This window comes from Macrotis lagotis, chromosome 4 (genome assembly GCF_037893015.1).
Source record: "Macrotis lagotis isolate mMagLag1 chromosome 4, bilby.v1.9.chrom.fasta, whole genome shotgun sequence".
In the NCBI taxonomy this organism is placed as follows: Eukaryota; Metazoa; Chordata; class Mammalia; order Peramelemorphia; family Peramelidae; genus Macrotis; species Macrotis lagotis.
Window position 1 is genome coordinate 21,058,636 of NC_133661.1, and position 27,586 is coordinate 21,086,221.

The following is a 27,586-nucleotide window of genomic DNA, read 5'->3' on the forward strand; positions in this document are numbered from 1 at the left end:
TCCTTGAGAAAAGGAAATGTCTTAGTGTATCTGCAATGTTTGGGATACAGTAGGTATTGAATAAATGCTACATTCACTCAAACAAACTACCATCAATACAGAATGTTGATTGTTTACTCAAGGTTTTGCAACATGATGCAGCATCATAGTCACCTACAAGTAAATCATAACTACTGGCACTACTATCTGGATAAAATCATGTGATTCATTCATGTATGTGCTCACTCATCCCAAAATATTTGTTTATTATGTAATTCCCTGTTTTAGTCATTGGACAAAAATAAACACTATTAGTTGACTAAGTGAACCTCTGAACTTCAGCTTCCTCTTCTCTAAAGTGTAGGCCTGAGGGGGTGGGAAGCCTTGAACAAGATGATGACTAAGGGCTTTCCAATGAAAATGGTCTACTTTCCAAAGAGATTTTTACCTTCCCCCCCCCCCCCCAATTTGGCAAAGTTGGGCAATTTGGTAGCTGGTTGACAGGGGAAATCATTCAAGAAATATATAGATAGATAGATAGATATAGATAGATAGACAGATAGACAGATAAATAGACTAGATGATAGATATAGATAGATATATAGATAGATAGATATTATATATATTTAATTATAGAAATTCCTCTTCATTGGAGACCTGTCAACTGCCATTCCATAGTATTTATATCTTGACTGGACAATGATTTCTTTCCTTTGCAGAAATGTTGGGGGGAAACTCTATGAAATTGCTTTAAACTATTGTCTATAATTTCTAGTCTTACAGTTGCCTTGGGACACAGAACTCAGTTCTGTGACTTACTTGCTCAGGGTCACAGAGTCATTACTGCCCATGATAAGGTTCAAACCCAGGTCTTGGTTATCCACTGCACCACACATATCATAAAAATGGTTGCCATGTGAGAATCCTTTAACATTTGCAGAAAGCATTAGATCCATTTAAAATCTTTATAATAGTCCTGCTTAGTCAGTGTTAATGGTAGTTTTATCTCTATTTTACAAATGGGAAAACTGAGGTTCAGAAACTTGTCCCTGGGGACCCACAGGGGTGAGACGCCACCCCAGGTCTTTCCAAGCCCAGCATCCTTGTTTATTATGCATCCTTTGCCTCTCATTATGAGTCTCCTCAGACATCACAAATTCCCTCAGATCCAGAGGAAGCAGAGCTACATTAAGGACCACTTATATGCACTGGGCTCCAGAACTAAGTAGAGTGTGTATTCCATTCACGTCACATCAACACTAATGGGAGTCACTCCCTTTTCCATCTGGGACAGTTAGAGCACAATTAGTTTCTTTCCAGATCTAAATCCATCAACCTATTAAAATAAAAATAAAGAAAACACTCACCATAGAGAATCCAAAGCCTGCCTATTTACTGGTAGCACTGCTCCCTGACTCCAAAGAGATTAATACTTTCCCAAAATAGCTTCCTACCAGACCTTTGCACAAGCTGAAAGTGGATAGTAAGCACACCCATTGACCTAATATTCAGTTGACATCCAGGCTTGGGCCTCAGAATATAAGGCTACAGCTAGAACCAAAATGTTGAAATGAAGAGAATAACGGGAAAAGATTTCAAATGCCAGCAAGCTCATTCTTAAGCTACATATGGGCAATTATTGATGAAAGTTCTGGGCTCATCTCAAACTCAACTTGTCCAAAGCAAAATGCATTATTGTTCCTGACTAACCTCATCCTTTCCCCCTCTTCTTCCAAAACTTCCTTATTTCTGTCAAGGACACCACTATTCTGTGCCTGTGTCTCAGGGTTATAATTTAGTATAACCTTAGTATAACTTCCACTCTCCCTCATTCTATTTATCCATTGTTGACCAGGCATATCTGATTCTTCATGACTCCATTTGGGGTTTTCTTGGCAGATATACTGGTTTACCATTTCCTCCTCCAGTTCATTTTACAGATGAGGAAACTGAGGCAAACAGAATGGAGTGACTTGCCCAGGGTCACATAGCTGGTAAGTTTTTGACTGACTTCAGGTCCTCTACCTATTGTGTTACCTTGCCACTCTCTATATATAACCAGTTGCTAAAACTCGCTATTTCTACTTTCCTACCATCTCTTGTATCAACTTCCTTCTCTGTACTCAAATAGTGACTGTCCCAGTTCTGCTCTTGTCTGGGTAATCAAAATGGTACCCTCACTGGCCTGTCTCCAACCTCTACTCCCTCTAACCCATCTTGCACACAGCTTCATTTTCTTCAATGCACATCTTCCATGTCTCTGCCCATACGGACTCATTTCCAGTGGCACCCCTCAAGATTCAGACAGGAAATGTTCTGGCCTTTAAAGTCCTGCAAAAACAGATCCCAACCCATTCTACTCCCCTTCAGTCATACTGGTCTCCTCTCTGTTCCTCCACCTCTCTGTCTTTACACTGGTTGATCTCCATGTCTAAGCTACATGCCCTCCTCATCTACCTTAGAGACTTCATTCCACTTTTCCATGAAGAAGCATTCCACATGAAACTTCCCACCCCCCTTTGCTCTCTCTCCCTAACTATAGGACATCCCTCTCCATAGACTAGTATATGCATATGTTGTTTCCTCCTCTCTCCATCTCCCCCACAGAATTTAAGTTCCTTAAAGGTAGAATGGGTTCATTCTTTGAGTTTGAATCTCTAGTCCCCAGCACTGGCTTTAATAAATGTTTTTGATTGGTTGCCATTGGCAGTCCCTTCTAATTGGTTAGAAACTTTAGGACTTAACTTTTGAAAATCAAGCCAGCTAGACCCTATCATTGCTGCCCATGTACAGAATCCCCTAGTGAGTCTACTCTGGGGAATAGTAACACTTCCCAGTTGAGAAGTAATTGGATGAAGTATAAAATCCTTGCTTTACTGGAGCAAGAATCCTTGAAAGATGAAACCTCAAGGATAATGTCACTGTGTGCTAGAAGGTGGATGGATGCCAGGGTAGAATTACTGATGGGCAGCAGCTGAGGATGGGAACAAACATTTAATGGAAGTTCTCAACATTGATAGTGGGTAATATATTTTCTCTTCATGTTTATATTTTTTTCAAACATTCTGTGGGATAAAAAAAAGTTTTATCTCAACATTTGCTAGAGCACCAACTTTCAGAAACATTTCCAACCTCGCAATATTGTTTGACTTTTCCAAATCAAACTAATTTCAAGGAAAATCACCCACAAATTCTGAATGATAACTATGGTGAGGTTAAGATCCAAGGGGGGAGATGTAGGAGGCTAGGTCTGGACTGATAAAAAAGGTACCAGACCTTCTTAAAACAAAGTATATAGAAGGTCCCAGTTTTTAATTCAGCTTATGTTTTGGCAACAGCCAGTCTATTGCTGGCAAACCTTTCATCTCAAACTGCCACTTTCTGCTACTGCACAAGCTGTTGGCCCATCTCTACTGGGCTCCCCTCCCTTCCCCCCATCAATTGCCACCTTCTTGAATGATGCGAAACCATTATACATTCTTTAAGTGATAGCCTCGGTCAAAGGTCACAAGTGAGCCAATCTAAGTTAGATAAAAGACCCAGTGCACCACTTGATATGACATGTGACAGAGCCCAGAGTAGAAGCAGATCCCCATGGAGATGCTCTTTTCAGCTCTAAATTCAAGGATTCTATGCCCTAGATGTCTTAAAAGCAGATGTTTATATAATGCTTTGAGGTTCACAAAGCTGTAGAGTATCTTACAAAGCTCACAATAACCCAGTGAGGTTGGGGCTATCGTTATTTTCATTTTACATAGGAGGAAAAAATGAGATTAAGTGAAAGGATGAGTGGTTTATCCAAAGTCAAATGATAGGATCAGTTTATTTAATTACAAAACCCAGCTTACAACACAAAAGATGTCTCCCTATAAATATTCTTAGAATCTCTCTTGATAACTTCCTTCATTTTTTTTTTTGCCAAGAATGCCACCATCTTTCCAGATATCTAGGTTGATGGCATCTATATCATTCTTGATTCTTTGCTTTCCTTCCTCCCTTTTCCCCATATCCAATCAGCTGGCAAATGTTGTCACTACACCAGCACATGTCTTCCATCCATCACCTTTGTCTCTTCTAAGCCAGTCTCGTCTTCATCACACTTAAATAAAGATGTTGGGCTAGATGCTGTTTTATCTACTCTTGGGCTTTGTATTTACTGCTATGCATTAGCACAGATACTTGGGAATTGTGTTCAGAAAAGAAAAGAACATACCACCTTCACCTTCAAAGACCATTAGTATTCTACTTTTTCAATAGCAAAGGAGTAGAATAAATGGAAACCCCTGGACTTCCAAACAAGAAAAGCTATCATTAGACCCCAAATGACTCCAGTCTCAAATGTTTCAATGTTAAAAAGTGATTTTTTTTTTACATCTCAGGACCTCAGTTTCCTCATCTATTAAAAATAATAATGAGTAAGTGATCCAACAATTTCTATGAACCCTTTCCAGCTCTCAATCTCTGGTTCTAAGATAATTTTGTTAACAATGTATGCTAGGAATTGGGGCAGCTAGGTGATGCAGTGGATAAAGCACCGACCCTGGAGTCAGGAGTACCTGGGTTCAAATCCAGTCGCATACACTTAATAATTACCTAGCTGCGTGGCCTTGGCCAAGCCACTTAACCCCATTGCCTTGCAAAAAAAAACCCCACAACAACAATGTATGCTAGGTATGGTTTTATCTATTGGTTGACTTCCATGTAGGTAGCATGACACTATAGGAAGAGCATTAGCATAAGGGTCAGAAGACATGGGTTCAAATCCTGCCAAATCAGTACTCATCTGGCCTCAGTCAAGTTATTGTAATTTTCTGGGCCTTGGTTTCTTCATCTGTAAAATGAGAGCTAAATGGTTGCTGAATACTCTTCTAGCTAGAGTTTTATGATTCTGTGATACATTGAGATATTAGGATAATGGAAGGAGTATCGATAAATGGAAGGAATATTGAACTTGGAAATTCGAGAAATCACTGGGATTCTAGGCCTAGCTCATCCACTAAGACTGGCTATGTGAGCTTAGGGAAATGACTCCCTTTCTCTTTAACAACTTCCCTGTGCTGTGGTGAAGATCAAAGAGATAATACTTATAAAGCCCTTTATAAGTCAATCATTATTATTATGACTATATTACAAAAATAAAGTGCCTTACAGTTCTTTGTAGATGCAATTAGCTGAGTTCCCTATTTCACACACACAAGAGAAAATCATGTACCCATCAAAGTATTAAAGCAAAAACACAGGTACTTAATGATGGGTCTCAGCAAGGCTTGACAGAAACATATGATAAAAGGGGACCAGGACTAACCTGAAAGTCACAATCCTAGGGCCAGTGCGTCAGTCCATTGCCAACATGGAGATTCTGCTAATTCCATAATTATTAGGGAGCTATTGGAGAAGTGGCACTGTATCTATACTTTGTATCCACAATATACACCACCATTAATTCAAGCCCCTTGCTGAAGACCTTTCAATTCATCTCTTAAGGGTAGCTTACTCATCAAACTCTTAATTTTTTCTTGTTCCATAGACCTGTGGTCCAAGTTCATCCATAATTACAGATAAGTGTAGATTTAATTTGCATCTAACGATGGGCAAGGTAGCCTTCATTCCAGGAACCCAGATGTCTAGGCTTGAGTTTCCAACCTTGAGCCAAACTGGCCTTTTTGCTGACTGTCACATCTGACATGCCATCTCCCATGGCTGTACCTTTGCAGAGGATACCCTCGATGATAAGATTGCATGTCTTCCCGACTTTCACTTCCTGGAACCCTTCCCTTCTTTCAAAGCCCAGCTCAAATTCCACCTCCGACATCAAGTCTTTCCCAATTTCCTCAACTACTAGAGCCTCCCTAACCCCAGAAATCATCTAGTATTTGCATTTTGTCTCTATTTCTCCATATACTTGTCTTCTTCCTAGAATAGAAGTTACCTTAAGGCAGGGGCTTAGTTTTCCCTAGCACCCAGCCCAAAGGAGACAATGCTTTCTGACTGATTCCTGCACATTACTGTGTTGAAAAAATACAACCTCTGTCAATCTTGAGGACAAAAGGAAGAAGTGCTAAGGAAGTCTGGAGCATTATATTCTGAACTGAAGAAATATTCTTGCAGTAGATCCTTGAGGGCAAAAATTCTCTCCTTTTGGCCTAATTCCTTCTAGTCACTATCAAGCCCTACCTTGCACTGGAGGTTGAAGGCATCTAATAAATATTACACCAGTTAGGTAATGGGAACAGATTGACCTGAGACACATACACTAATTACATAAGCCACATCAGACTTTTTCTTTCAACAGTTACGCCACAAGAAATGGGAGAACAAGTTTGTGACTGGAATGCCGGCTGCCTTTGTTTTGGTTTTTCCACTTGCTCTGCAAGGGATGGTTCCAGCTATGGGTGTACCTGGGTGAAAAAAGTCCTTACTAGGCAACCTAATACTAGTCTTCATTTATATCAAGATTTATAGCTTTTGAAGTATTTTTAGGTATGTTATGGAACCAATAAAGAGAATAGTGTAAAAGGATAAATGAAGGTAACAAATGGAAATGCACTTTGTAATTATGACTTGTAATAATATGAATGTAATGTCCCCCTCCAAGTCACACCATAGTGCAGTGGTGACCCTGTATTTCTGAGGATTAAGTCAAGCAGAATCCAAATGAGGTTCCTTGACTCCAACCGGTGATGGATTGGATGTGTAAAGTCTAGGACTAAGCTGCTGGGAGCCTCTCACTGGAACCAAACTAACTACTGGGGATGAATTTCTTCTGATTATTATTCAGACTATTTACTATTGCATTATGAGCTCATCAAAGTCTCATGCCTTTCCTTGTATCCCCAACACTTAGCAGAATGACCTGTCACACAGTAGGTGGTTAATAAATACTACTGACTGATTAGTTGGGTGGAAAAGAGCTTGGGGTTCCTGCCGATGGAACCAGTGCTTACCCAGAGCAAATGAGTGTTCTTGATGTACAAACCCTATGGAAAGAACACTGAATTAGGAGGTCAGATGTCATTTCCCAGTTCTATTGGGAGTTCTCTTTTCATCGTCTACAAAATGAGGGATTAGAACTGGCTGATCTCTAAGGTCCCTTCTATTTCTGACATTCAGTAATTCTAAAGATAGATAGATAGATAGATGAAAATGACAGCCTCACAGACTAATTGAGGGCAGAATACTCACCAGCCTGCTCTGGCAGAGGGAGGTTCCTGTGCCAAGAGAATCAGAGACATGGACCAGAAATGACAATAAAAGTGATTGAATACATAAACAGTTCAATAATTGACTGGTTCCATGACTTCCTCAGTCTGGCTACAGCTTCTACCCAGGACCCAGATCCAAGACAGGAAACCCTCTGAAAGAGCATCTCCCCATGTGCTGGAGGTTTTGGGGGACCCTGGATAGCCCTGGGGATGTCTGCACGATGCTCCTCTTCCCTCAAACCAACTTCCTTTCATGATCGTGCCATTTCCTGAATGCTCTTTTCCCTTCTCCTCAAACCTGAGTCATTGGCCATCATGAATGATTCACTATAGCTTCTGATGTTCAGCATGTATCGCTACTGTTCTGAATTAAATACTTTCAACAAAACTTTCACACTATTCCTCACACTCTGAGCTGGAAGGAATATTAAGGGTCATCAAGTCCCAAGAAGGAGAAAGTTGATTCAGTGGAAAGAATGCTCAGAGGACCTGGGTTCAGAGCCAGACTCTGATTCTCATTTTACAGATGAGGAAACTGAAACAAGCATAATGAGGTTCACCCAGTGGGTGAGTGTCTGAGGCCAGATTTGAACTAGAAAGATTGCATGCATTGTGCCTATGACAAAATGGGGTCCACGTCAGATAGAACAGGGAGATATAAATTCATTCTTCAAAACTACTTTTGAATGAATATAGTTTATTCAAAAGCATTGCTTTTTGCTCATCTCTAATAAAATGAACAGTGTATTACAGGCTTATAGGAGTTAATATATTTTCTTGACTAGTTAATTTATGACAAGAGAATGACCTGGACTTTGGGGGAATTAAAATTGAACATGCCAATGACTGACTGTGCAAAAAAAAAAATCTCAATTCCCTGGTTACTTGGCCAGTCTAGGAAATCTCATCAATCCCAGCAAGTCTTCATTTCAGAACTGATCAAAACCACCTCTTTATTATCACCAACCTTTCTGTCTTACCAACTAAACAGTGGCTTTTCCTTTTCCTTCTGAATATTTATAGTTTACAGAATTCAGAGCTAGAAGAAATCTCAGAAAGGTGGGGGAACCCTATAGAAAAAAATCCCTAGACTCCAGTCAGAGATCACCCATTCAAATCTTACCTCTGATGTTTACTACTAAAATGACCTGGGGCTTCAGTTTTCTTATCTAGGGAGATAGATGACACAGTAGATAAAGTGGGAAGACCTGGATTCAGGAAGGCAAATCCAGCCTTAGACACATTTCCTAGCTCTGAGACCCTGGGCAAGTCATTTAGTTTCTATCAAAGTTTCCACATCTGCAAAATGAGGAGAATAAAAGCAGCTAGCTCTCAGGATTACTGTCAGGATAGAATATTTGTAAAGTGTTTGCAAACTTTAAAATTAGCTTATAAATACTACTATTTATTATTATTATTATAAATAACTACTAAAAATAGCTCTTCCAGATGTGATTCTAAGGTCCCTTCATTTTATAGAAAAGCTAACTGAGGCATCTAAAACTTAAGGGTTTTGTTCCAGGTCATGAGGTAGCAAACCTAGGGCTTTCTGACTCAAAGACAGATACTGCGGTACCTAGGGGAGAGTGCAGAATTTTTAAATTCACAGAAATGGAAGAGAGGACAGACTAGAAAGAAATGACGCCTGTCTAGGAACTCTTCAATTGCAGGATCTGAGTCAAGCATGGGAGTTCTCCTCCAGAGCAGGAACCAAAAGCCCCTGAGTCCTCTATTTTCCTTTAACATCTGAGGCTGCGTTAATGTTTCCCCTTTTATCATCTGAGCAAGTCAGTTTGAGGCGGAGCTAACAGAAAAGGGGTAGGAATAGAAATGACTAACCCTGGGATTCCTGTTTGTATTACTGCTAAAATATTTACACACCACTAAATGATTCACATACTGAAACCAGGCGAATGCTGGGCCTTGGCCCCTCCCCCCTTCCCATGCCGGCCCATCTGCAGGGAAGGATGGTGATAATTTATCTGAATCTGTTTTTCCCCATTGCCTTAAAGAATCTGCTCTGCTCCGGAGTTCTAAATCAAGATTAGCCATGTGCCTCTTGTTTTCATCAGATTAAAGTACACAAAACAAGTTCTTGTGAGAATCTTCATGGAGACCCAGTATCCTCTGATCACTCATCCAATTATAACTTGATTAACAATAACAGTTAAAATTTTTATAGCACCCACCATAGGACAGACTTGACAAATATCTCTGTTGAGCCTCACAACAACTCTGGGAGGTAGGTTCTAATATTATCCCCATTTTACAGATGAGGAAACTGAGGCAATTAGAGGATAAGTGAATCACCTAGGGTTACACAGCTAATGTGTCTGAGCCAAATTTGAACTCAGATCTTCCTGACTCCAGGTTTTTAACTAATTTTAACTTATTTGATAGATAGGTCCTGAGTTCAAATCTCCCTCTTCTGTAACTTACCCCCCATGTAACCTGGGACAAGTCACTTCCCCTCTGTTTGCCTCACTATTGTCATTTGCCAAAAACGGGAGATTAGGACTAGATGGCCATTGAGATCCTTTTCAGTTCTAGACTTATGCCTTCATTTCAAGGATAAGGACTTCTCAATAGCTCATTCTTTTTTTCAATTTTGAACTTGAAAGTCATGGAATTAGCAGGCTCTGACCAATAGCCTCAGGTCAAACAGGTGAGATGGTTGTGTCATCCATCGTCTGAACTTGGGCTATACGTTACCCCCCAAACTGCCCTGAAATGGACCTGCTGGTGAACCATGATCATGCCGATAATGATTTTTACAATGGACTTTTGTCTGTCAGAATATTAAATAACCACAACATTCATCGCTAGAAGGCTGAGGTCTTGAGAACATTCCAGCTAGCATAAAATAACAGAATATTTATTGAAGAGATTTGTTTTGTGAAGCACAGTATACACCCTGGTGCAGCTCTGTCTGGGAACCAACATCTCTAGACAGGAGGGAGTCTTCAAGTCCTGATTGCTCAATGTGTAACCTTCAGCTTGTCTGGGATAGACAATCTCGTACCTGCCTATTCTAGTTACCTTCATGCTAAAGCCACTGAACTGATCAAGAATGGTTTGCAGTTGGAACACTATGGTTCTATTAGAAACCAGGAGGGATGGGAATACAGGGAAGTCTGGAAGGATTTACATGAACTGATGTGAGATGAGCAGAACCAGAAAAACACTGTACACCCTAACAGCAACAAGGGGGTTATGATCAACCTTGATGGACTCACTCATTCCATCAGTGCAACAATCAGGGACAATTTGGGGCTGTCTGCAATGGAGAATACCATCTGTATCCAGAGAAAGAATTATGGAATTTGAACAAAGATCAAAGCCTATTACCTTCAAATTAGAAAAAAAATTATCTTATTATGTACTTTTTCTATCTCATACTTTATTTTTCTTCCTTAAGGATATGATTTCTCTCTCATCACATTCAACTGAGACCAATGTATAACATGGAACCAATGTAAAGACTAACAGAATGCCTTCTGTGGGGGGTGGGGGGAGGGAAGCAAGATTAGAGGGAAAATTGTAAAACTTGAAATAAATAAAATCTTTCTTTAAAAAAAAAAAGAAATGGTTTGTAGTGTGCAATGGCAACCTCCTGGAAAAGTAGCTTTACAGTCCAAATAGCTCTCAGATCATCAAATGGGCAGCCCGGATTTAGGCCCAAGTCTCTACTTGCCTTCCCCCAAGTGATTCTGGTTTTCTGTCAGCTCTTTTCCTGTGACTTCAATCCATCACTCAACAAGCATTCTTTCCTATGTTACTGCAATGAGCCATTATACCAAGATACAGGGTTTTAAGGCAGTCACATACAGAAGAAGAATTTAACTTTCTAGAAGCCACAGCCCCAGTGGGAAGCTTATCTTGAAGCTTAGCCTTTTATCACAAGGAATATCAAAAGCTGGAGATGTTTTTTTAACCAAGAGCAATTTTTCAAGATGCCATCACAGATATAACCAATACTTCTAGATGCATAATGTTGCTTACCATATAACCTTACATGTGTGTAAGATCAACTAGAAAGAATTAGGGTTCTATATTTTATTTCTAAAATTGGGTTAGAGTGAAAATGAGACACTGAGATAGTCCCTTTAATGCTGTCTTGGAACTTCTCCTCTAGGCTTTTGGAAACCTAGAGGAGGGAAGGAAACATTTCTGATCCCTATTTATACCATTATTTCTTTCTTAGAGGCAGCATGGAATCGTGGATGGAAAAACTGCTCTTAGAGTCAGGAAGATAAGGGTTCAATCTTTGGCTCTAACAGATGTTGGTGTGTGTGAGACCTTGGTCAAATCTTCTCAGCAACCCCAGTCCATTCTAAAAGACTTTAAATTGCAGAAAAGGTGCCAACCTGCACTGGTAGAGGGCATCTCTTTATTTCAATGTTCCCAAATCAATGAAATGATGAATCCAGTCCTTAACTCTATCTTCTATTCCCTTCCTGATAAGGGTTAACAATTCTCAACCAGTTTTCAGTAACAAATATAACATGAATTATCAGACCTCTGTCTTAGCTTAACCAAAGTTTAAAAGCAAAGGGAGAAACACAGCCCTTGGGTGTCACATACAAGCAATTACAGAAGAGGAACTGAATAATTAAAGTTGATAAAAATGAATGCCTACCTGATCCTTTGATGGCACCAACAGTTCCTCAATCATCATGCTGTCCCGGGCATAAGAGCTTCGGTTCAGTGTGTAAGACCTATCCGAACTGAAGGAGCGGAGGCTGTTGTATTTTACAGTTAACCATTCAACAGTGCCAGATGATGATGATGATGAGATGAACAAAAAATAAATTAATGCATGCAACTTCCAGGGAACAGCCAAAGATGAGACTAATTGAAAGGATCGACTGAACATCCACAAAAAGGGCTCACAAATGGAGACAACATAAATAGAGTATTTCATATCCTGAGAAAAGGTTTTCAGGTTAAAATTCCCCTATGACTAGCTTTGGTTTAAAATTAGACCAGTTGATTTTTTAAAAATTGGCAAAAAGATGACATTCATGGACTTCTTCAGATGATTCACTGTGAAAATGGAACCAGGAGGACAGTGAAGAAAAGTCTGACTCCTGCAGTGAATGAAGGGAACTGAAATCTGAATCAGAGAGCACACTCATATCAGGAATTTCCCTTTTTCTGGTATAACAGTTGTGTTGGTTTTGAGGATTGATTCTGAGCTAGCCCTACAGAGTTTTCACTTCTTCCTTTTTTTAGAGTTATTGTTGTTGGATTTAATGATAGTTCTATGTTTAGGAGCATCTATGAATCAACATGGAATTTGTTGACATTCAGAGGATGGACTCTGTTTTGTTTTTTGTCACTCACAGAGAGGAGGAAATCAACTGACAGGTCAGACATAAAAGACCACCAATCACTGGATTTTTAAGTGCTAAGAATACAGAAGCTTTACAGTGGAACGGGGATCTGACTTCTCTCCTCTGAAGGAGAGTAGTATCTTTCCTGAGGATGTCAGTGCCTTCAGGTGACCTCAGTTATAACTACTCTCTTTCTCTCTTTTCGCTGCTTTCTGTCCTGTCTTCATCCTCGCTATTTTCAATCTTCTCGGGACCCATTCTCCACTTCCAGTCTTCATTTCCTATACTTTTTGTGGTGAGGATTCTATGATTACAGTTTTCTCCTCACCATGAATCAGGGCTGATCTTATCTACTCCTTTACAACCTTTGATATCAGAAACAGATATTTAGGGGACATGGGGAAGCCAGGAGAAAAAAAGGGGGAAGGGGGGAAGAAGGGAATAACTATTTATATATCACCTTCTATGTCCCAGGAACTGTGCTGAACACTTTTTACAAATATTTTTTTTCATGTGATCTTCATAACTCTGTAAGGCAGCTGCTTTTATTATCTCCATCTTACAGATGAGAAAACTTGAAGCTAACAGCGGTTAGGTGACTTGCTCAAGGTCACACAGATAGTCATCCCAAGCTGGATAGGAGGAACTAAGGTCTTCCTAAGTCCAAGTTCAGCTCTATCCACTGTGCCACTAATTCTCACTCTCAAGTAAACAATGACTTTCTCTGCTCTTCAAAATTCTGCTCGATATGACCAGCGAATTAATTCATGGCGGATGTATCCTTTTCCAGCATACCTGTCTCATTGTTTCCTCTCTCACTTCCTGATTACATGACCCTAAATGTCTACTTTTGCTTCTTGGGACACTCACTCCTTGCCCTAAGTCAACCTCTGAGTAAAAACAGTAAAAACATTCCGACACTCCCACTTCCCACCCACAACGCAACATAATTTACACCACGTCCTCCCTCCTTTTACACAGTAAACTTCTCAAGGACAGAGAGTTACTGAGTTTGTAAGATTACGTTCCAAGCACCGGAACAGCTGAGGTGGGTGGGTAGGAAACAGCATTATTAGAGTCAGTGAGGTACAGGGGAAGAAGCCCCAACTCAAACCCCAACTCTGACACCCCTGGCAGGAACCTGAATTGGCTTTCCTGGGACTCAACTTTTCTCATTTGTAAAATGTTAAAGGACTAGATTGCCTCTTATATCCTTTCAAGCTTTAGATAATTTTTACCTACATGGGTTGAATGGAGGGGAAATAAGGAAGAGCCTTCTACTTCATTATATCTCTCTTCCTGATGTCTGAAGATGGATCATCTATGGCCAACCTTTCATGAGAATAAAAGTTCCTTGAGGGCAGGAACTCTGCAACCCACAGAAGCTAGCACAAAACCTAGAAGTCTCTTCCAAAATGCATGTTGAATTGAATTATTATTATGATTTTGCAAAAGACTCTGGAAAACTGATAAATGAAGAAAGGTTCTTCATATAAATAAATTGATTAGGTGTTTTGCTCTCCAAGTCAAAGGTCAGACTGACTCCTCAAAGGTCCCCAAGGACACCATGGAGCAGGACTAAACCCTAACAGAAGGAAAAACTTATAGAAAAAGGGAAGGGGGTGCTTTTTCTGTTGGGTACTAATATTCGTAGAATGGAGTTCTCTGTTCCCAGATGACATTCAAATATATCCACTGACTAAACTAAGGACTAAGAGATAAGAATAAGAGAAGGGCCAAAGGCCAGTCAGGTGTCATCCTAAATTCTTGATAAGAGATAAAGGCCCAAGTCAGTCATCTGCAGTAGTTATCCAGTCTTGGACAGGGATTATTCTTCTCTGTCTTGAGTCCTTTGACTCCCTTTTTTATTCATAGGATTAGGGAAGGTAGATAAGAGTGGCACAGTGGAAAGAATGAGAACTGACTGATTCATTAGATCTGGGTTCAAATCTTACTACTAAGACAGTCGACCTGTGGAACCTGAAGCAAGACCTTAGGATTCATCAAGAAGATGAAGAAGGTAAGGTGGTCTTTCTAGCTTAAGATCTATTATTATTTTAATGAAAAAACTCTAATAATAATTATTATTATTATTAAAAAGTCAATTGTTCCCTGATACTTCCACATTCAACCCCCAACTCAGACAAGAGTGACCACCACAAAACAGAGACATCCAGTAGAAGCCTGAAAAAAATGTTTTCATTCTGAGCATAATGTCTGAGGTAGTGATTTTTTTCAAGATGACAAATTAGAACTTAGTTTGAATTTGCCTATAACCTTCTCTTTGTTTTACTCTGAATTATTCAAATATACAAGAACAGATTTTCAGTCTAATGCCAGAATTTTTATCCTCAGATTTGAGGGGAAGTCTAAAATTGTGTTATTAGGGTAAACTGTGTGTGGCTGTTGGGCTACCCTGAAAGTTATTTGTAGGAAATATTAGAAAAACACATGCCTCATATCTTTAAAAATGTGTTAAAGACCTAAAAGCTCAAATAAGAGTGCATTCAGCAAACAAACAGGCCTTTAGGGCAGTCATTTTATCAATTTAAAGACTTCCCATGATCTCATGCACCTCACACAATTAATTGAATTACAGTTCTTATGCATTCGTTGAATTCCTTCCAATATTTTCATCCCAATTCATCAGGGTTTATCTAGGGTTATAAATTTATCTAGGGTTATAAAAATCAATCAAGTCACTGGTTATTTTGCCAAAAATCATGAAACTTGCTAAAGCTGAGCACAAAATAAAAATCACATCACAACACATCACAATGCTGAAAAAGAAAAATGAAAATAAGCCAAGGGGGATGGGGGATAATGCAATAAAGATGCCACAAATCTTCTTACCTGATCTTAGGACTATTTTAAAGAATTTAGAGGGGAGAAGAAGTAGGAGAAATAGAAAGCAAAGAATCAGACAAGAAAAAGAAAAAATGTATGATTGAGTGACTTACACAGTTTATGCTTTCACTTTTTTTTAAATGTTACACTCAGAATCGTTTATTTGATAAACCCACTGCACTGTTTTGTCTTGTTCATGGGCATCATAAAGCTTGAATCTCATTATTTATTTATTTTTTTTTTGGTGTGTCTGAGCATAACATACATAGACTATGCTGATGTAAAGATGAATTACATACAAATAGCAACAAAATATAATGGTGCCGAAATGGGAAAACCTTAGCACTCCCCCAAAAAGCCAAAACCAAAACCTGAGGTCTTAGGGAATTCTCTCAGTCTCAGGCCTCCTTTGGTGGCTCTCACCACTACAGTCATGCCTCCATATAGATACACCCAAAGAAAAAGGATGGAAGGAGACCAGTTGAATATTGTTATATTGCACCAGTGAACTCTCTAAACAGAACAGATGATGCCTCAATAACACTCTAAGGCTTCAAAAACCTATGTTATCTCACTTGATTCTTATGCTAAGGCATTGAATGACAGGTAAGCACTGGTCTCCCCCCAAAATCCAATATTCTTGAGTGTAGATGTTTTGAACAGGAGTACTCACAGTTGGTACTTTTTCTTTTAAAACACTTTTACTTTCTGTGGCTTTGATTAGTCACTCTGCAGCCTCTGTTATTAAGATTATTTTAGGGCCAGTTATAAAGTGGAGGCTTTTATCAGATTGTGAGAATTTAGAAATACTGTAAGAGACACTAATACACAGAGAGAACCTATTTAGAGTGGATCTGCACGACTTCTAAGGCAGCCTAACCTAGGACAGGAGAAGACCGAGGACAAACAGGCAAGCTTTACTTTGTGGGAAGTGCCATTCATTCACTGGGAGACAATGAAACTTTACAACAGATCATTAAACTATAGGAAAATGTCCCCAGGGCTCTGACTTGGGAGGTTTAATTATTAGCTTCAAAATAACTTGACTGTCAGCAAACACACTGTTAATCCACAACAGGGCAAAGCAATCTCCAAATAGAGGATGGAGTCTTATTTCTCTCAAGCAGTTGGAAAGGGAGTTTTAAAGTGTAGGGTTTTCAGTAAGCCAAACCTTTTCAGTCAGGACACAGACTGCAAATCAGTAGCATTCCATCGTGGGAGCAGCCTGGGGACCCTCACATACCATCACATTCTTTGTACAAAGGTCTATTTTAAACACCCTCAGTTCCTTTTCAAACAAAATAATTCAATGGCTTTCAAGTTCATACAAAAATGCTAATAAAGTAGTTTTAAAAAAAATAGCCCCGGTGATGGGTGATTTTTCTTCTTAATTTTCATCATCAAAACTAAGGAAAAAATTGATTTGCAATGTTCACCCTCTAAGGGTAAGTGTGGATTTCCATTGTTATTCAGATTGCAGAAAGAATGGGGCCATATTCATCAATACCAATCCACAGTGCCTTGCAATTCCTGGTGTTTTCTCATCCACAAGTAAGATCTCTTTGGAATAAAGATCAGGTGTACTCTGAAATGTCTGGTTCTCAGTTTGGTCAGCCAGTTCCTCTGTTAGGTGTCTGAAGTATGACTAGGGAAAGAGCAGTTAGGAAGCTCAGCCAGGCAGAATCGACTGAACTAAAAACCAGAAAAGCACAGAGCAAGGTTGGTATCCTGAAAGGGCCCCAGTTGATGGAAATGCACAGCCTTCTTTCTAACAACATACACTGGAGAATGTGGCAAAGAAAGTCAATTTATGGCTCAATCATGGCAACATAAAGGAATGCCCCCAAACAACACAATACCTGGCTGAGCGGGCCCCCATGCTGAAGCCGATGTACCCTTCCGCAGGCAGGGAATCATCCCCCAGCTCTTTGAGATCTTGGGGTCCAAGGTATTTGTCCGTATCCCCTGTCATCGCATCCTCACCTGCCAGTATAAAATGAGCAAAAATCAGGAGGCTCCTGTTTCCCTCGTGGTCACAGCAGTCTTTACTAAGAGCCCCATTCCTACACTGGCTGCCAGCACAGAAACAATCCGCTGGCATTCCTCCCCCCACCCCACCCCCACCCTCAGGGCTTTTTGGAATTTCGAGAAGGAAATTTGTCTAGCAAAAGAGACAGAAAAGAAACCGAGGTAGAGGTTAGTATATGATAAAACTTCAATTCCTAAGCTGCTCGTGTGTGCCAGATACCAGCTCAAGCCGGCCCCCGGGAGTCCCCCGAAGGGTACATTTGGGCCAAAACACCCGAATTTCTGTATCGAACATCTTAAAATTGACAGTGATGAGAGCCGCTTGTTTGAATGGACAAGAGTTGGCCTCTCCTATGACAATTCTCCAATCTGGACTAGCTCCCCCTCACTACTCCCCCATCCCACCCCACCCCCCACTCGTCCCGGTCCCAATTGGGTGAGACTTGAGTCGCAAAATCCATTCTTACCGAGCACTACAATTAGCGAATTAAAAAAAGGAAGCTAAGGGGCCAAAGGCTTGAGGGTTCCAACTGAAACTGGCCTGGAACTGCAAAGACGCAACATGCCATTCAGTTGGGAGAGGGTCTCCAATGCACTGAGAAAGGCTTGGACACAGGCTTGGGGGGAGGGCGGTGGCGTTCCGCAAAGCTCAGCCCACCACCACAAAGGCTTAACAGGCCGCTCTCCTCGCCTGGCTGCCCAGGCCGAGCCGTGCCATCACGCAGGAGCCACATTCCCCAAGTGACAGAGCCAGGGTAGACTGGGCCTCTGCCCTTTGGGGAGCAGCTTTTGCAGCCCGGAGAAAAAGCAGCACCTCGGCCAGGCCCTCAGACCCCGCCCCCACCGCCCAGCCCCCGGTCCCGGGCTCTCCCGGGTCTCAAAGGGGACAACCACCACCACCACCACAACGCCGAGCAGGAGGAGGCCTCCTGGCCCGCGAGGCGGCCGCGCTGGCTACTGCGCGGCCTCCGGGGGAAGGGGCTCCCGGGCCCGCGGGGCCCCGCGGCTCCAGCCGCTCCAGCATCTCCACTTGCTCAGCGGGGCAGCGCGCAGGAGTCGCACTGGCTGGGGGCCAAGGCGAGCCGCAGCAGACCCCGGGGTGACTCTGGCGGCTCCCTGGGGTGACACGTCGGGGCCCGCGCGGGGGCCGCCCCGCAGACAGCCCAACGCCACGGAAAAGGACCCCTTACTCGCTCGCAGGGCCATGATTCCCGGGCCGGGCCGGGAGCACAGGGAGCAGCTCCAGCGGCGCCGAAAGCGCTCTCCCGGCGTCTCCTGGGCTCCCCGCGCGTCCCTCCGGGCCGGGCTCCCCGCGCGTCGGTCACTCGGCTCGCCTCCGCCGCCCGGCTCCCCCCAGCCGCGGGGGCTGCTGGCGGGCGCCGCAGGGCCGACCCCTCATCCCGCCCCCGCCGATGCGAGGGGCAGCGAGGGGGCCGGGAGTGCCCAACATCCGGCAGCCCTCAGCTGGGGCAGGGACCCTTCCTCAGCGCGCCGCGGACATCCTGGGAAGGCTCCTCCTGATTGGGTTACGGGCTTCGCGGGCCAGGCTGGGCTGCCCCCGGCCCCGGCCCCGGCCCCGGCCCCGGCCCCGGCCCCGGCCCCGGCCTGGAGGCGCTATTTGTATGTAAATGCGCGGAGCGCGCAGCCGGCCCGCCCGCCCGCCCGCCGGGGCAGGGCTCCTGAAACCCGACCCCGGGCCGCCCGGCCGGGCCTCTGGTCCTCTAGAGCGCGGGCCTGGAACCCACCGCTCCTGCCGGGCGCCGGGCTCCAGAGCGCGCGGGCGCCGCGCGAACCCCGAGGGAGCCCCCGCGAACCCCGAGGGAGAGCCGGGCCTCGGGAAGCCACCGCAACTTGCAAGTCTCCTCCCGGAGCTGCGCTTATTTATGCAGTCGGGTTGGGAAGGGGGGAAAGAGCAAGGCAGCGAGGAGCCGCCGGCCTCCCCAGCCCCAGGGCCCCGCTGGGCGACAACAAAAGCGCCCCGAAGCTTCACCACTGGGCAGAAATATGGGATGGGCTCCCTCGAGGGGGCGCGTGAGCCTCGATTTGTGGACTAAGGCCGCTTCGCTCTTGAAGAGCTTTTACACACACACACACACACACACACACACACACACACACACACACACACACACACACACAGACACACACGTATTGAATAGGGAGGAGGTAGGGCGGGGAGAAAAGAAACTTTGTGAGTCTTCCAATGCTGACGCTTTTCCCCCCAAGTTCCTTCCCTGTCTCTGGGTGCTGATTCCTAGGTCACCCCACCCTGCACTCGCACGTAGGAGAAAGAGATTTCAATCATTTTTCAAACTTTTTCAAGTTCTGAAAGTGAGTTATGGTGTAAGGGGGCAGGGGGGACAGAAGGGTTTTCCAAATTCTTTTAGAAGGAGGGGTTTGGGATGGCGACATTCTGGGAGTTAAAGAAGCAAGGGTGCTAGATTGGTGGTCAGAGGAGCTGGATTCAAATCCTGCCTTGCTCCACTTCCTCCTTTCGTGACCTCCGTGGACAAGTCACTTCACTTTATTGGGATCAGTTTATTATTCCAGGACCCCCCCCCCCCCCAAAAGGTGCCTACCAGCTCCAAGTCTCAGATCCGGTGAACCAAAGAGCTTTTCAGACTAACATCCCTTGGGCCAGTAAGTCTGGCTTACAGGATAGTAAATTTGCCTTGTGGAACAAATTTGCTTCACAAACAACTTTCACTGTTTAAGTTAGAGCTTCTCACTTTCCAGGTCGCGTTTTATTTATTTATTTATTTTGCCGGCAGTGTCCAATTCTTTAGCAAAGATTCTGGAGTGGTTTGCCATTCCTTTCTCCAGCTCATGTTACAAATGAAGAAACTGAGGCAAACAAGATGAAATGACTTGCCCAGGGTCACACAGTGTTCTACTAAGTGTCTGAGACTAGATTTGAACTCAGAGCTTCCTGACTCCATACTAGTGCTCTATCCATGGCACCACCAATCTACCCTAGTATTTATGGGGGGAAGAATATCATTTGCAGCTCAGCTACAATCGATGTTCTTTGGATCAGAAGTTTTCAGAGATAGAGCAGCCTTGGAGATCACGATGTTAAAATATGTGAAATTAGGGAAACTGAGATCCCCACATAAACTGAACAAATTTTCACCTCTGGAATAAGTTGTGGAGAGATCAGACTTGATTTCCTCATCTATGAAATGGGAATAAAAATAGGCTAGGACTTGATAGGACTCATTGCTTGCATTATTGACAGTTGTGAGGATCAAATCAGATCTCAGATAGGCTGCAATGAATCTTGGGGATGAATTAGTTCAACCCTTTTTTCTTACACAAGGAAAGCAGGCTCTAAAAGGTCAGATCTTGAGCAAGATCCCCACAGATATTATTAAATAGGAGACCCAGAATTTGAACCCAGGTGGTTTGGTTTGAAATTCCTACTGTTTTTACCATCATCAAACCTTCTTTGGAGTTTCAATGACTATTTACAGAAAACTAGCTTTCAGCCTAAAACAAATAAAGGAAGCCTTCTGACCTTCTCATCTGAGTATGGCTTGTAGAGATTTTTTTTCCTCTAGGAGGCCTGGCTAAGGGTTATTCTTGAACCGGCATTCCAGACTGTCTTAGCACTCCTTTCATCTGTCTGGAAGGGGAAGGCTGGGGACAGGGTAAGAAGTCACAAGCCACACATCCCCAGTTGTCAATTGAAGGCAAACTGGAACCATAATAATTTAGAAAATGGGCAAAATGGCCACCACCGCCAACCCAATCCAATTTATGACTGAGAAGTCAATCACTTTTAAAAAGAAATAGCCGGGTTACTCTGAATGATGAAACAAAGTGTGTGGATGGGGCCTAAAAAAAGCATAGAAACGGGGACAGCATTTCAGAATCAATGAATAAACATGTTAAAAGCCTTCAATACTGGGTGCTAGGGGTACAAAGACAAAAATAAAACATTACTCTCAAGATGTTTATTCGCTCTAAAGGGAGACAGCAAGACTCCATGGCTTCAAGGCCCAAGTGAAATCCTACCATCGACGGGAAACCTTTTTTCTACCAAGGGCTATTTGGATATTTATAACATCATTCACAGGCTATATTTGGTCAAACATTTAATTAATTCATCCCTAAAAGACTCCTAGATTTATTGAATTTCTAGTCCAGCCTGGGGTTGCTGTAGAAGTGACCTACAGATTGGACATTCTCACTCCCCTGATCTATAGGATCCTTCTCTAAATCCTTTAAATTTTTTTTCCTTTTAAAATTATTTCCTAAATATTGGGGTCCCTTCACAGTATCCTGAAATATTGAGATAAACACACACACACAGACAGACAGACACACACACACACACACACACACACACACAAACACACACAGACCCAGCATGTTTTCTCCCTCATTAGATTGTCAGCTCCTTGAAAGCAGGAACTGTCTTGACTTTTGAGGAGTCCCTGCTTAACAGAGTGCTTACTACATAGAAAACATTTAATAAATGTTTGCTGACTGGATGTATTTACAGATAAAAAATAAATACAGGGAAATTGAATGAGAGACATAGCAGCTAGGGGAATCAGGAAAAGCTTCATGGAGGAGCTGGCTTTTGAACTGAACTTTGAAGAAAAGCAGAGATGATTCTACATCATAGAGGAATCCCAGTATTAATTAAAAATATATATTTTGTGTATTTTAATTCATGGTAGTGGATGATAGTGACTCTGACACTTTCTAACTGCTCTAGATCAAATCATTGAACCTCTGGGCCTCAGTTTCCTTAAAAATGAGGTGAGCTTGAAGCTAGGTGGCATGGAGGAGATAGAGCACTGGCCCTGAAATCAAATGCTGCCTCAGCATTTGACCCTGGGCAAGTTTTCCTCAGTTTCCTCTTCTGTAAAATGAGCTGGAGAAGGACATGGTAAACCAGTCTAGTATCTTTGCCAAGAAAGAGTCAGATAGGACTGAGACAGAAGGAAACCACAATAACAAACCCATTTGTGCCCCGTTCATTCCACAAGGGTGTGTGGAAAAGCCCCACAGAAGTGTGGGTTGCTCTGGTTATTGAAATGTCATCATTAGTTGAGTCTAAGCATTATGCCCTTAGATCCCTTCCTCAGATCATTAGCAAAACCTCATTTCCTGCACACCGTGTGGCAGGCCCTCCAAGGAGGCTGTCCACCAATGGCCTTGATTCTGAAGCCCTGAGAAAGTTCTGATGGCCACAGATTCTTGGGGGGAGGAGAAGGGCCTTCAAGGGTAATGCCTCTGAAGGGTAGCCCCTACTTGAATATGCTAAAGATTCATCCCCAAACTTGATGGGCATATTTGAAAATATATCAAAAAGGAATTTTGAAAGCTTGACAGAGGATAGGATTGGAAGATCAAGGCAGGCCAGAAGGTTCTAGAGAGGACTACCTTCCTGCCCTTTCTGTGCCAACCTCATTATAGCCTGACCTGTCTAATGACCTCCAGAATGGACATAGGCCCATAATAGCTTCCCTACTCTTCTTGTTGGCCTTCAAGAGCCAGCTTCGATGCCACCTCTTCTGTGTGGTCTTCCCTGAGTCCCTTAGCTGAAAGTCTCTTCTCCCTCCTCTTACTGTCTGTAGCCCTTATCATGTCCCACCCATGGTACCTCACCGTAACCTCCAGCTCTTTCCAGGGCTGGATCCTTTCCCAATTCCTGTTCTTAGTAGTCATCCCTTGTCACCATCACTTTGAATTAACTTTATATAGATCATATTTTTATAGATCCACAAAGTTAGGGTCTATCTCTTTTCCCCAAAGGATTTTGGCTTTATCTCATGTATATATTGACATTTATCTGTGAACCTAAGAGTCCCTGCTTCCCCCATCTCTTTGGAATTACTTTGTATAAATTATATTTGAGGGGATCTGTGAAGCTGTTGTCAGCTCCTTGAAGGCAAGGGCTGTCTTCCTTCTGTATTTGTAAACCTAGTATCTACTAACGGACACCTGCTGGCTGATGGATCACAGCTCACCTGCATACACTGTTGTATCCCTGCCTCACTGAATGTGAGCATCAACTTAAGGTCAGAGTCTGTGTTCTTTTTCCTGTTTTTCATTTTTTCATCATTCTGACCAATACCTGTTCCTAAACCCTAAGGTTTCTTCTGGACAATCAAGTGGTGCAGTGGATAGGGTACTGGCCTTGGAGTCGGGGAAGGCTTGAGTTCAGAACTGGCCTAAGGCACTTTTTAGCTATTTGACCAAGGGCAAGTCACTTGACCCTGTTGGCCTCAGCCTACTTATCTGTAAAATGAGCTGGAGAAGGAATTTGCAAACCTCCAAGAAATCCCCCTAAAGGGATAGTAAAGAATCTCAACTGAACACCACCATCATCAATTTCCTGCTCTCCCAGGCCATCACCACTGTCTTTCTCAAACTGGGTCTCGGATAGCCTGCCTTTAGTGTATAACTGGGTTAACCCCCACCCCATCCACCTTTTCCTCCTACTCTTGCACTGTTGAACTTTGCTGAAGGAAGTAATACAACTGTACTGACAGGTTCTACTACAAATTTATGTTATCTTAATCTCAACTAGCTCCTCACAACAGTTCAGTAATCCTTTTATTCTTCCCAGATTGCCTTTTTGGATCCTTGGGGCAGAAGCTGTCTCAAACCTTTTCTTCTGAGTCCTCCCATGTTGACCTCTTCCTAGCTCCCTCTCACCAGAAGACTACGCCTACTTTCATGGGAAAATAGAGGTCATTTGTGATGAGCTACTCCACTCCCAATTATATACCTCATCCTGGGGCAGAAGTTGTCTCAACCCTTTTTTTTCTCAACTCTCTCACTTTGACCTTCTCACCAGAGGACCTCTTCTACTTCCATGGGAAAATAGAGGTCATTTATGTTGAGGTACCCCACTCCCAATAATATACTTCATCATGCCTCTCAATAATCTAAGATTTTTTTTCCTTCTGGATTTAGGATCTGACAAAGAAGGAACTCTATTCTGGACAAGATTTTTGATCCCATCCCCCCATCTCCATCAGGAATGCTTCTCTTAGATTGTCACTTCCCCTCCCTTTCCTCTTCAATCCCTCTGAATCTGTGGGAATCTTCCCTGCAGGCCTATAAACATGCTTGAATTTGTTTCCTCAAAGAACCTTCACTTGACCCTACCATTCCCTCTCAAAAGAAAACCCACAACTTCCCCATTTGGCCTTCTCTCCCTCCAGTCTTCAGACATTTCCAGGTGGATTCCCCCAACCCACCACTCAACTCAAAATGAAGAAGATGACACTTTTTTTCCTTGGTTTGTAAGATGGTGTTTTCTCCTGGGCCCCAAGTTTTCTTTCCATGTGCCTGACCACTCTTTGGATTCTTAAAGTAAATAGACTCCTGAAAGACCTGGGTTGGAATTCTCCTATTGACACTAGTATGTCTCACGTCAACATGTTCGAAATAGAACTTTGTCTATTTTTATATACCTATCGCCCCTCTAAGCTCTACCATTTCTTCTGAGGCTCTATCCTCCCTTTTTAATTCAAAATGCAGCCCTCCTTGACTCTTTCCTCTTTCCTCTTGTACCATTTCCATTCAAATGTCAAATTTTGTAAATAGTACCTAGCTAGCATCTCTTACAACTAGAATCTATACTCCAGCATCTTTTTTCCTCTGGTAGAGGTGTGATCGTATCCCTCTCTTGCCAAAGAATCTTCAATGGATTCCCTACTAACTTTAGCATAAAATACAAGTTTCTCAGTTTTTTGTTTTCTGCCTCCCCTTTCCTGACTTTTCACATCACTCACTTTCATGCATTTTATTTAGACCAAATCAACCCAATTGCAGACTCGTTGCCTATGCCAAGAGTTCATTCTCTCCTGCTTCTGTCTCTTAGAATACTTCCTTTAGACAATAGCTTTGAAACTTCAGCAAGTTATTGAACTATCCTGGCCTCAGTTTCCTCATCTGTAAAATAAGAAGATTGAACAAGATGTTGTCTTCACCAGCTCTCATCCTATGATTCTGTAATCCAACAGGAAACTGTTCAATATCCTCTTTGTGTTGTGGTTCTCTTTCCTCCTCAAATTTTTTCTTCTTTTCATTTTCTTCTACAGCATCTATCTCTTAATAGAATACTGCCTCTTTGAAAATGGAGTCTATTTTTCTAATCCCTTACATATAGTAAGCATTTAAGAAATATTTCTTGAGTTGAATTAGGTGAAATGGGAGAAATCAAGAAATAGGTATTTGGAATATAAGTAAAGGGAACTGGTTCATAATAATGTCTCTTCTAACTTGGGAATGCTATTATTTTATGAAATAGTTTTCCAAACTCTTAGATGATACTGACTCCATGAAATTCGCAATAATTTTATCTATGTTTTAACAAACATTTCCTTTTTTTAATCATTTCTGCCTCCCTATATTACCAACAGGACTATGACAAAAAGACACACAAGAGTACCCCTGTGTACTTCCCACAGCTAAGTCCTCACAAGTCATGCTATAAAAATGGCCATCCATGAAAACAAACTATGCCCAAAATTCATTAAAGTAAAAAAAAATTAGAGCATCTTTACTTAGTTTCAGGCCTATGGTTTCATATTTTTCAGTTTAACCTTGATTTCTTTGAAGGGGTTATATGCCAAAGTTAATTTTGATTGTTGATATTTAGTCATTTCAGTCATATCCAATGCCTTTTGACCCCATTTGGGGTTTTCTTTGCAAAGATAATGGAGTGGTTGACCATTTCTTTCTTCAGTTCATTATACAGATGAGGAAATTGAGACAAATAGGGTAAAGTGACTTGCCTAGGAACAGCTAATTAGTGTCTGAGGCAGGATTTGAACTCAAGTCTTCCTGACTCCAGATCTGACACATTATCTAGTGTACCACCTAGCTTCTCCTAATTTTGTTTATACTAAATTGAAATATTACGTGGTTGTCTATATCTATAACCATTCAATATATATCAGTTTAGTAACCTACATGGGAAAAACAAAGTGGATGAAGAATATAAATTACTCAGATTTAGGATACATGACTCATTGAGCTAAATCATCTCTCTCTCTCTCTCTCTCTCTCTATATATATATATATATATATATGTGTGTGTGTGTGTGTGTATATATATATATGTATATATACATATATATAAATTCTATAATGTGTATATACATATAAATATATAGTGTATATTTATCTTGCAATTAGACAAAGTATTGATCTAAAGTTTAATAGAAGAAAGAAGAGTTTTTATCTGGGATGCCCTGACACTCTTAATGATCCCAAATTAATCCCTAAACAAAAACAAGCAAATAAAATCAAGTAAAACAAATCATTTTTTAACCCAGTATGTATGCAGTATATATAGCTGTAGTATGTTTGCAGTATGTATGGTTGCAAATCACAAGACATTATGATCAAAACTAGGTGTGATCTGAAAGGCAATGGGGATAGAAGTGGTGGGTGAGTCTAAGGAGTATACAACAAAATACCAATCGAATTGGTAGAGAAGTGATTTAAAAGATTGGCCATCAAAGAAATGTTTGTCCCACAAGTCTGTGGGTTAGTCATATAGACAAAACAAGGGTAGATGCTAGATGGACAATCTAAAGGTTTACTAGGAACCCTCCACATTGAAAGGTCTAATGGAGAGCCTCTAGCATGTTGGGGCAGATCCTTTATAGAGAAATTATACAAAGATGGCTAAAAATCATATAGGATGAGAAGATATAGATAGAGATCTATGTGAGTGAAGAAGTCAATGTATGCTGGGGCTCAAATTGGAAGGAACCTGAGAAGTTATTGAGTTCAACCTCATTTACAAATATTACAAATGAGGATACTGAGCCACAGAAAGGTCCATTCATTTGCATCACAATGGAAAGCAAGCAATAGATCTAAAATCAGAATCCTGGTTCTTGGTTGTTTCTATGATATCTAGATATTGCCTGAGATGGAAGTGTGGACCAGATTGTCCTTTTCTATTTCTCAAGCCTGACAAAAGATTCTCCTTCTGCTGAAGAAATAAATGGTTTCTTGCACTTAAAATGCATATTTCTAATTCTCTAATAACTCCTTCCTTTTTAAATTTTATTTTTTAAATTTTGGAAGGGACTGTGATGGTTCCAGGCAACTGTCTAAGGACCTTCCTAATCATCTGATTTCTTTCTTTACTTCCTGAATCCTATGACATCAGAGCATCTTAGTTTTTGGAGGGAAGACAGAAATCTACGT

At 41.8% G+C, this 27,586-nt stretch overlaps 1 protein-coding gene across 18 annotated transcripts in view; it reads right to left on the minus strand.

The window, feature by feature from the left end:
- Window positions 1-27,586, minus strand: part of ANK3 (ankyrin 3) — a 702,796-nt gene that overhangs the window by 79,882 nt on the left and 595,328 nt on the right. For 17 of the 18 annotated variants that reach the window (XM_074232298.1, XM_074232306.1, XM_074232303.1 and 14 more), the window contains 2 exons: window positions 17,224-17,347; window positions 11,821-11,923 (listed from right to left, as the gene is read on the minus strand). In XM_074232298.1, the coding sequence (XP_074088399.1) occupies window positions 11,821-11,923; window positions 17,224-17,347 (227 nt within the window). Of the gene's footprint in view, window positions 1-11,820; window positions 11,924-17,223; window positions 17,348-18,582; window positions 18,774-27,586 lie in introns of those variants that run through there. The other variant, XM_074232310.1, reaches the window with a different exon arrangement.